Genomic DNA, 10,647 nt, shown 5'->3' on the forward strand with positions numbered 1-10,647 from the left:
TTCATCCTCTGCGGGATTGTGTTTGAGGAGCTAACGTTAGCAAATAAGAAATCAAAGAGTTTGGTCATAGCCGTCAGCAAGACACGTGTTAGCTACACGCTATGAAGATAAAGAAGCGACCAAACATCCTGCTAACAGGTAAAACAAACCTCACTAGCTTCATAGTTACCTCCAACAACTTACGAAATGTGCGCATTAATCAAACCAATGTAACTGATAGAGTTACATTGCAGGGCAAGTAGACACAGGGCCTCATTCGGCAATATTTAAACCTTGTTTAGCTTGCTGCGTTCTGAACAAGACGACTGTTTTCAACCGTCGCAAAACCGATTGACAGTGATTCTAATTGATGGGCAGCGTTAATGCAGCTGCTGTTGCATGTGATGGTGATCTAGAATAATCTTCCACCCGACTCGTGCCGTTCAAACTGCTCGCTGCCGTCCACCATGGTCTGTTTTGGTGTAAAAACATTGTGAGAATAACAAGGCGAAATAGTTGTACCAGTTGATTTTTTTCAAAATAACTGCTGCTTTGTGTATTTGGTGAATGCCGAATTGAAGTGGGACCTAACGATTCGTAGAGGGTCTTAAGTCATGTACGTACTACCCGTTCAACCAAGTATGTATGCTTCCTGTTAAAGGGGAATCAAGTAATCTATGTCCTTTAGCGACCTCTATGTGCGACCAGTAGGAATTGCAACAACAACATGGCACTCTGGCACAGAATTTTTTTATTTTGTTTTATTTTTTTGCATAAATGTCATCAAATGGTCAAATAGGTGTATGGTATTTCCCTTTCGGTGTGAATTTTTATAATAATTCCGGTAATTTTTCTAAACCTGGGCCTTATTTTCCTGCAATTGATTGTGTTCAAAATTTCATCACTTGTATAGCTTTATGTTCCTCCAGTTCACCGGGAGAGCTGCTGTCCAATACACACTCAAGTTGTACACACTCAGTTGAAACCAAAAATAGGGCTGAACAATTAATTGAAATTTTATTGAAATCGCAATATGGCCTACTGCAATTTTCAACACCGATTTTTGATAAATAATCATCAGTAATGTGGATATAATGACTAAGTGGGTAAAGGCAAATAATAGAACAGTCTGGTAAGTTCAGAAAATGACATCACTTTACTGTAATGCAGCCTTTAAAACCAGGAAAAGACACTTATGCCATATCACCATATTACGATATCCAAAATCTAAGACATATAGTGTATAATATCGATATATTGCCCAGCCCTAATACTGAGACAGGAGTAACTCTACACAGCAATGTCTATCTTGAGTGATAAAACAAAGTTAACTCCACTGAAGCTGTATGTATGTATGTATGTATGTAGTCTTTTACCCCTGAAAATATATACAGAAGGAATCAATAAGGGAGTCGATTAAGACTCTCATCAATACGAAGAATTAAAAGTGGCACCAGAATCTGTAAAATCTTATGATACTACGGGTTTTCCCACCCAGCAATTGGTGGTGTTGATGATGTTGGTGATGTTTTCTTAAGTCTGTAGAATATGATGTGTAGGCCAGGACATCTCTGCACCACAATATTTCATTTAAAATGCTATTTTGACACATTTCGCCTTTAACAAATAATGCGCCTCCTGCGATTTGAAAATTGCAGTAGGCCATATTGCGATTTCGATAAAATTTCGATTAATTGTTCAGCCCTACTCAGTATTACTTAATACAACTTGCTGTGTGTTAAATGGACATACAAACAAAAATGGTCCACCATGAAATCCATTACAGCAAAGTGATTCTGTTGCTGTTGGAACATAAACACCAGTAGTCACTGTTGGCTCTTGGCGGTTCAGAGCGACTGTCCTACTGGCCTGCTGTTGCTTGTTCTCCGCCAGCCTGGGCATCTGATCCTCCTCCTGTTGCCCCATTTCTTCTGCAGTGTACTAAAAATATGCTTGGCTGTTTTGACTCTGCCAAGACACTATAAAATGTGTAGTCGTCCATACAGTTTGCCACAGTGAATTTGTGTCAACCTGAGCGAAGCGTACAAGTTTTGTGTTTCGTGGTAACAGCTAATTGAATTTATCCTTATGGCAAATGCATAGAGATGATATTAAGAAACGGCCAAGTGTTCCTTTAAGGTGGGCTGGAATTCACACAAATAAAGTAGGACTGGACGATATGGTTGAAATCAATATCACGATAATCATAAGGATTTTTTTCAATATCAATATATATGACGATATGGCTCACATAAGCAAAATCACGTTAAATAATCAAATTCATGTTCATCACATTGAACCGAATGGTAATGTTTGTTCATTTTGTCTGAGTTATAAATAAAATTAGCTTGTTCTCATCAGTTCAGACAGCAGAATTGTGCGTCTCGATATCCCAAAATCACCATATCATCACAATATAATCCCACTGAAAGACGATAAAAGATAATATTGAATTATCCTCCAGCCCTAATGGAAAAGCAGTGAGACAGCTAATTGAATTTATCCTTATGGCAAATGCTTAGAGACAATATTGAAAAACGGCCAAGTGTTCCTTTTAAGGTGGGCTGGCATTCACACAAATAAAGTGATATTTTCACAATAGAGAGGAGTAAGCTAGCTAATAAGAGTGGAGATGCAACAGAAACTTTTAATGAATAGGTAATATATCACCATGCAGAATACTATAATAATGATACTGCTTTGTCATTAGCTTTTTAGGCTTGGGAATGAGGCTCTTTAGCCTTGGTACAGTGAGTTTTGAAAGCCAGAAAAAAAGCCAAATTTTGGAATAATCTTTCTCTCCTACAGGAACCCCTGGTGTTGGAAAGACAACCTTAGGAAAGGAGCTGGCTCAGCGGACAGGTCTGACCTATGTCAATGTGGGCGAGCTGGCCCAGGAGGGTAAGAACTAACTCCCACAACAAGTCGAGACAGAACTGCTTGCATGGTGCTCACTCTCATTTTCATTTCTTAGAGAACTGTTAGAGGAGGGAGCATCCTTCATCCTTCCATTTGAATCGTAACTCAAAAAAGAAATGTTAACAGTGGTTGTTTTTTGTGCTGCTGTAGCCTGAACGGCCACAAGATGTCGATTAAATTTGCATTGACTTGCACCTGGAGTTCAAACACAACCCCTTCAAAACCTTATAGGAAATCTTAACCACATACTCTGTGGCAAGAGGCGGCTGGTTGAAGGCTAGATCTGATGTGACGGCTTCCTCCTTAAATACTGTATATACAAAGCAGATAATGTGAAAAATAGACATTCAAAATTTGGATTTTATTCTTAAAATCCACTTCCAACATCTCGGAAAGAGAAAACTCCAGGTCCAAGTCGGCGGTTCACCCTAGAGAATAAGCGGTGTTCTCTCCACCCAGGGGTCTCTAGCACAGTGGTTCTCAACATGGGGTCCGGGGACCAACAGGGGTCCTTGAGGGGGTTCCAGGGGGTCCCCAGCAAGTTGATGAATTGTTAAACTTCAGCATTATTTCATTTACCAGAAATTAACACAATTAGAGAATGTAGAAGAATGACTGTTTTGATCATAGTTTCTCTGTTATCTCTCTACATACAATACAGATAGTCATGGAATTCTGGACAAAATCATATCTAACAATACAAATATTCTCACATTTGGGTGCGAGAGACAAAATCTCATCAAATGGAGTCTGTGGCTCTAATGTGGACTAAATTAGTGGTTCTTGATATGAAAAAGGTTGAGAATCACTGGTCTAGCACATTGAGACCAAATTTCAAAACAACAGTGATGCATGGATCAAACCTATCATACCTATGAATGAGTCGCCTTTGGACTGAAGATGCAAGTAAATGGAAATGAATTGCAGCGACATCTTGAGGCTGTTGTGTGAAGTGCTGCTGCTGATCATCATGATTCACTTTTTCCAGGTCAGCTTTTTGACGGCTTTGACGAAGAGTACCAGTGTCCAATTTTGGATGAGGACAGGGTGAGTGAAATCCCACATGACAAAGCTTCTAACCTCCTTCTGATCTGCCAATCTGTGCTGTATAAAAATAAAGAGAGTTCTTCATAACAACTTTAATGAGACTCCTCAAGTAAAAAGTACAATTCTGAACTTTCTAATAATTATAATGAACTAGAGGGCCACATTAAAGCCTACAGAGAAGCATTGCATTTTTATTTACAGTTTTGGTATAATTTTCTGGCATCAAAATTGTGTTTGGAGTGATATTTCACCACGGTAGAACATGCTTACCTTTCGGAAAGCAATACCTAAATGTGAGTTCATGAGTAGTCGCACTATGGTGTTAACCGTCCTCGAGATCCATGCAATTTGAAACTTTAAAGGTCCCATATTCTACACTTTCCAGTGTTTTATTTTATGTCTTGAGGTCCATTCAAAGCTGTGTGTGTGGTGTCATGTACCAAAAACACTCTCAATCCATTTTTACATTTTCCAGCATCTCTCTGAGCCTTACCAAGAACAGGCCGTTTCTGTCGCTGTGTCTTTAATGCTCATTAATATTAACGAGCCCTCTGTTCTGATTGGCTAACCGTTTCAAGAGTGAAACGTGAGACGCCGCAGCCCGGCGGCTACAGGTAGGGAAAACTCTCCGTTAATTAACAATGACAACCGCTCAACCGCTTTGAAAAAAACACTTTGTTAGTCTATTATTTCTTACAGAAATGATAATGAGCGAACCTTTGTGACGCCACAAAGTTACGGAAGTCCAAACGGCTCGTTTAGAGGCTCGCTGCACTAATATGGATTGTGTGGATTTAGTTTTGATACTTTCACCATGTTTAGATAGACCATCCAACTCCTTTATCATCACAGAGGCAAGGGGAGTCCTGTTTTACACAATATGGGACCTTTAACCATCGCAATGGGGACACTGGGTCATTATAGCAGCAAAAAAACAGGATATAGAAGTAAATCAAATAAAACTTACTGAAAATAATACAGCAAAAAGAGTATATATTTTTTTAAAGATAATGATTTGGATACAGCATCTTCATCATTCTAATATAGAGCTCTCATTGGGAATCCCACTACATTGACTCTTGACAGATGTACAGGTCAACAGCACTAAGAAGTTACAGTGTATGCGGGGTGGGCACGTGCATTGTTGGGTATCCACATTATTAGATCATCGCTAGCTGTTGATCAGATTTACACACGGAGGAAACAAATGTACGAAAATTTGTGCCGACGTGCACATGTGCAGTTAGGCATTGTCACTGTCATATCATATTCACAGATGGTAGTAATACGCATAGAAATGTATTCAGAAATATGTACGAACTCATGTACATGTTCAGGTCATATGCATATACACACAGGTCAGACTGTGTAAGCAGGGCCAATGTACAGATGAGTCCAGAGCGGAGGAACAGAACCAACCCCCAGGTACTGGTAGGACTGAACCATCTCAGCTTCTTCACCCTGGATGGTGACAGAGAGGAGGGTCCAACCAGTGAAATCAGCTGTTGTAGTGTTAAGTTGGAATGACAACCTGCGGACTGTAACCCTAAACCAGCGTTTCTCAAAGTGTGTGGTCCACATTTTATTCGATTTTTCTCTATTTTTGAAAAAGCACACAGACTGATGGAGCAATCTACTGACAAATGTCACAAAACGTGGTTTGATAAAGTTGAAGTGCTTTTTTTATTTGCACAACATAAATTACTGAAAGAAAGGTGAAAGGAAGGTTCATGATCTTGATGTTATTTCAATAAAGTTAAACTTGGCCCATTTTGTCACCAAAAGTTTGAGAACCACTGCCTTCTAGCCGTATGTTGGTGGAACACATGAAGCTGCATTCCCAGTATTCTTCATGACCAAAGTGGAGAGGTCATCCATCTTGTTCACCAGCAACCTCACATTCCCATGACAATAAATGAAAGCCAGGGTTTGAATCTCTTTCCTCTCACCTCAGTGCTTGAGCCCAGGCCTTGGTGTGATCAGCCACTCCCGATAGTACATGACGGTCCAGTGATACAGGAAAAAAAAAAAAAGACCAAATAATAATGGTTTCAAGCACTCGTTTAAGTGCTGAAATTTTGGATAGAAGTGACCACCGGCATTCATGCTTTTTTTCCCCCCCCGCCACTCATTCATATTTGCAAAGATGCAAAGTTGCGTCTTACAGATACGAATAGATGCAGGAAAAAAACTACACAGTCTTCATGGATAGCGGGGGCAGCCAACATTGGTAGTTTATGAGCTGAGGTGTGCTTATAGTGTGCTTATATAGTGAAATATCATCCTAACGCATATTGATTAACTTGTCAACATGGGTGAATATCAAGTAAAAATTGCAACCTAGTACTCATTTTCCTTGTAGCAAAAAATGCAAATTGCAGATGCAGCTCTTTCTTGGACAGTGAATTATGAAGCTCGGCGCATGCCAATCGTCGCTTTCCGTTTGTGATCGCACAGGTGGTGGACGAGCTGGACGACAAGATGGTGGACGGAGGTGTGATCGTGGATTACCACGGCTGCGACTTCTTCCCCGAGCGCTGGTTCCACATCGTGTTTGTCCTCCGCACAGACAACAACCATCTGTACAGTCGGCTAGAGAGCAGGTACTTAACTTCCACGTCGTTTGAGAAGCATACAGAGACTTTAATACATAAAGGCAGTGGTGGAAAGTAACTAAGTACATTTACTCAAGTACTGTACTTAAGTACAATTTTGAGATACTTGTACTTTACTTGAGTATTTCCATTTGATGCTACTTTATACTTCCACTCCACTACATTTCAGAGGGAAATATTGTACTTTCTACTCCACTACATTTATTTGACAGCTTTAGTTACTTTTCAGATGGAGATTTGACACAATGGATAATATAACAAGCTTTTAAAATACAACACATTGTTAAAGATGAAACCAGTGGTTTCCAACCTTTTTGGCTTTTGACGTCTTACAAAAAGCAGTGTGTAGTCGGGTCACATTTCAGATGTCTATGAGTTGTTAACAGCTCCACCAAATAGTGATTTTTCCCTCTAAACCTCACATGGTTTCATTTCAATAAATGTTCAAATGATCCAATATTTCAGCAAAAATCAAAGATTAGAGAAAAAGTCCAAAAACTGAAAACAGATTTGTGTATCAGAACTTTGTTTTTTCTTCTTTCCTCTCCCATTAATTATCTCACGACCCCTCAGATTTATCCGGTGACCCTTTGGAGGGGCCCGACCCCTAGGTTGGAAACCACTGGACTAAACTAGCTAACTGTATATAAAGTAGTTCAAACTAGCTCCACCTCCAGCAGCTACAACAGTAACATGCTGCTTACACACTGATGCTTCAATATTAATAATCTAATGATGTCATATATAATCAAATATCAGTCAGAGGGACCAAACCACTACTTTTACTTTAATACTTTAACTACATTTTGCTGCCAATACTTATGTACTTTTACTTAAGTAGGATTTTTCATGCAGGACTTTTACTTGTAATGGAGTGTTTTTACATTGCTGTATTGGTACTTTTACTTAAGTAAAGGATCAGAGTACTTCTTCCACCACTGCATAAAGGAATCTTCTCTGTCTGTAGGCCTAGAGGTCTTTTTTTTTTCACATTCTGTCTGAACTTAGAGTCTAACTGTTTTTCTTCCATGTGGTTTACCATGGATTCCGTTGTCCCTCTGTGTGACCGGCAGGGGCTACGCAGGGAAGAAACTGCAGGACAACGTGCAGTGCGAGATCTTCCAGACCATCTACGAGGAGGCTATGGAGGCCTACAAAGAGGAGATCGTCCACCAGCTGCCCAGCAACGAGCCGGACGACCTGGAGCGCAACCTGGATCAAGTCGTCCAGTGGATTGAGCAGTGGATGAAGGACAATAACTAGAAGCCGAACTGCGCCTGGCGGATTCAACATGGCGGGACTTTGACTCCAGTAGTTACAGATAATCGAGATGCTTTGACAGTTAAGAAATGCGAGAAATGGTTTTGGTTTGACCACCCTGGCAAACAGAAGCCACAGGTTGCCGTTGTAAAGGCGGCCTTTATAAGAGTCTAATGGTTGTTTGAAACGAGGAGGGGGGGGGGGGGGGAATTATGCAACTGCCTCCATGGATTTCTGTAAAAATCATATTTCTGTAACACAGGGACATTTGAAAGCTATGAGAGAAATTGGAATGAGCTAATAACAAAACAAAGCTGTCACAGGTGATGGGTTTCAAACTCATTAGGCACTTGCATAGTTTACTGGTGTCTTGCCATGTATTGCATTCTCATATTTTTCTATGAAAGCACTTGATTTAATCAATTGTACCCCAAAAATGCTATATTGCTGAAAACATAATTTGAGTGCCCAGAATATTTATTTTTATTTTCTGTACATACTGGCTAGCCATGTCACCAGTGACTACCTTTAAGGCCTTTTTGTACTTCTGTATACCACAAAGCCCTATGGTGTACATTCAACACACAAGTATAAATTGCCCTTTACACGCACACAACAGTGAAACTATGATCAAAACAGTCATTCTTCTACATTCTCTACTTGTGTTAACTCCTTGTAAAGGAAATGTGTTTAACAATTCATCAAATTGCTGGGGACCCCCTGGTGGTCCCCGGACCCCACGTTGAGAACCGCTGTTCTAGAGCTTCTAAATGTGTGGTCTCTCTGGACTCGGTATCACTTGTCAACCAAGAAACAAGTCACTTTTAGTCTCTTTAGTTCTCCCAGTCATGACTGGATGGAGCCAGTGGATGGGAATGTAACACTGTAGCAATGTAGCAATATCCTCCTGTTACAAGCTGTATTTGGAGTTTTTTCCTTCATTTTCTGTTGCTCCCTGAAACTTTCCTCCAATGTATCCAGTGCTGAGACTTGAGGCAAGAAGGCCTGGTCGCAAACAAAAATGGTAACTAAAAATTAATAACTCAATAAAGGCGAGTGCCGTGTCGATATATACGTCTATATTTTCACGGCCCGGAAAGCGACAGCAACACACTATTTTCTCCCAAAGTCCACCCGGCTCCAAATGTTTACAATCTGACCTCACCGTCTGCAAAACTAGATCACTAGATCAGTGGTTCTCAACGTGGGGTCCGGGGACCACCGGGGGTCCTTAAGGGGGTTCCCGAGGGTCCCCAGCAAATTGAGTAAATGTTAAACTTCACCATTATCTCATTTACAAGAAGTGAACACAGGGTTCCTACGCAGGTCTGGAAGAGTATTAAAAATGAATTTGATCATTTCCAGGTCTTGAACAGTTTGGGAATTTGAAAAAATGTCTGGAAAAGTATGGAAAATGTTGCGGTTCAGGTCCGATACACACATAATTCTAGCTTTTATGTTGTTGTAGAGTCACTTTGAGTCCAGTTTTTGTAGATGTGAAGAATAATAGGGCTGCAACTAACGATTATTTTCATTGTCGATTAATCTTTCGATTATTTTCTCGATTAATCGATTAGTTGTTTGGTCTATAAAATGTCAGAAAACGGTGAAAAATGTGGATCAGTGTTTCCCAAAGCCCAAGATGACGTCCTCAAATGTCTTGTTTTGTCCACAACCCAAAGATATTCAGTTTACTGTCATAGAGGAGGAAAGAAACCAGGAAATATTCACATTTAAGAAGCTGGAATCAGAGAATTTTGACTGATTTTTCTTAAAAAAATACTCAAACCGATTAATCGATTATCAAAATAGTTGGCGATTAATTTAATAGTTGACAACTAATCGATTAATCGATTAATCGTTGCAGCTCTAAAGAATAATGTTCAGATAGAGGGACGCTCTTATTACCCAGCCGCTGTCAGCATGCATTATATCAGCATGCATTATATCAAATACCAACCAAAATCAAATCCAGTCAAGAACATAGGGTCTGGGAAAAATATGGAATTTTAAAATGGAAACCATGTAGGAACCCTGCCAATCATCTCACATATTGTGATATTTGTCTCTGTGAAGAACAATCTTCATCTATACAGTGATATGACCTAGTTAGCAGGGGCAAGATGTCTATCTGCGTAAATCATATTGAACACCAGACAAAATCTTCAAAACAAATCAAGGTCTGGAAAAAGTATGGAATTTTTTTAATTGAAAATGTGTAGGAACCCTGTGAACACCATTAGAGAATGTGAAAGAATGACTATTTTGATCATAGTTTCTCTGTTATCTCTCTACCTACCATACAGATAGTCATGGGATTCTGGACAAAATCATATGTAACAGTAACAATATTGTCAGATTTGGGTCCGAGATAAAAAAAATCTCATCAAATGGGGGTCCATGGCCCTAAATTAGGGGTCCTTGATATGAGAAAGGTTGAGATAGAGGTAGTGAGCGAAATTGCACGGAATTGTCATGAAATCAGAGGTAATTTTGATTTATGTACTTTGCAACTTTGCTGTTACTCTCAACCCCCCCCCCCCCCCCCCTCCAGTGGTAGGGAACTCGCCTCTGGGCTACATAGTTTGACCAAATGTTGACTTGTTGTCTCTTATGGCAAGCCGTTTTAACATTTCATTCAACCACACTCCTATCTGTAATTACATTTTAGATATCCATAATAGCATTTCTCCTTGTCAAAATTGTATTCTCACTAGTCAGAATGGTAATTAAAGATATCCACAATAACATGCTTACTAATAGAAATTGTATTTCAGGATATCTACAACTTTGATTGTACTAGTCAAAACTAAATTTAAGATATCTA

General features: G+C 39.7%; 1 protein-coding gene across 1 annotated transcript; it reads left to right on the plus strand.

The window, feature by feature from the left end:
* The first annotated feature begins 67 nt into the window (after positions 1-67).
* Positions 68-8,022, plus strand: ak6 (adenylate kinase 6). Its single transcript, XM_071538442.1, has 5 exons — positions 68-138; positions 2,788-2,880; positions 3,887-3,945; positions 6,403-6,548; positions 7,634-8,022. Exons 1-5 carry the CDS (start codon positions 102-104, stop codon positions 7,821-7,823), a joined length of 525 nt encoding a protein of 174 aa, XP_071394543.1. The 5' UTR covers positions 68-101; the 3' UTR covers positions 7,824-8,022.
* Positions 8,023-10,647: the final 2,625 nt, after the last annotated feature.

Source organism: Centroberyx affinis, unplaced genomic scaffold (assembly GCF_046629955.1).
Source record: "Centroberyx affinis isolate AG114_WGS23_722 - 3 ecotype Tasmania unplaced genomic scaffold, CSIRO-AGI_Caff_v1 ptg003274l_1, whole genome shotgun sequence".
In the NCBI taxonomy this organism is placed as follows: domain Eukaryota; kingdom Metazoa; phylum Chordata; class Actinopteri; order Beryciformes; family Berycidae; genus Centroberyx; species Centroberyx affinis.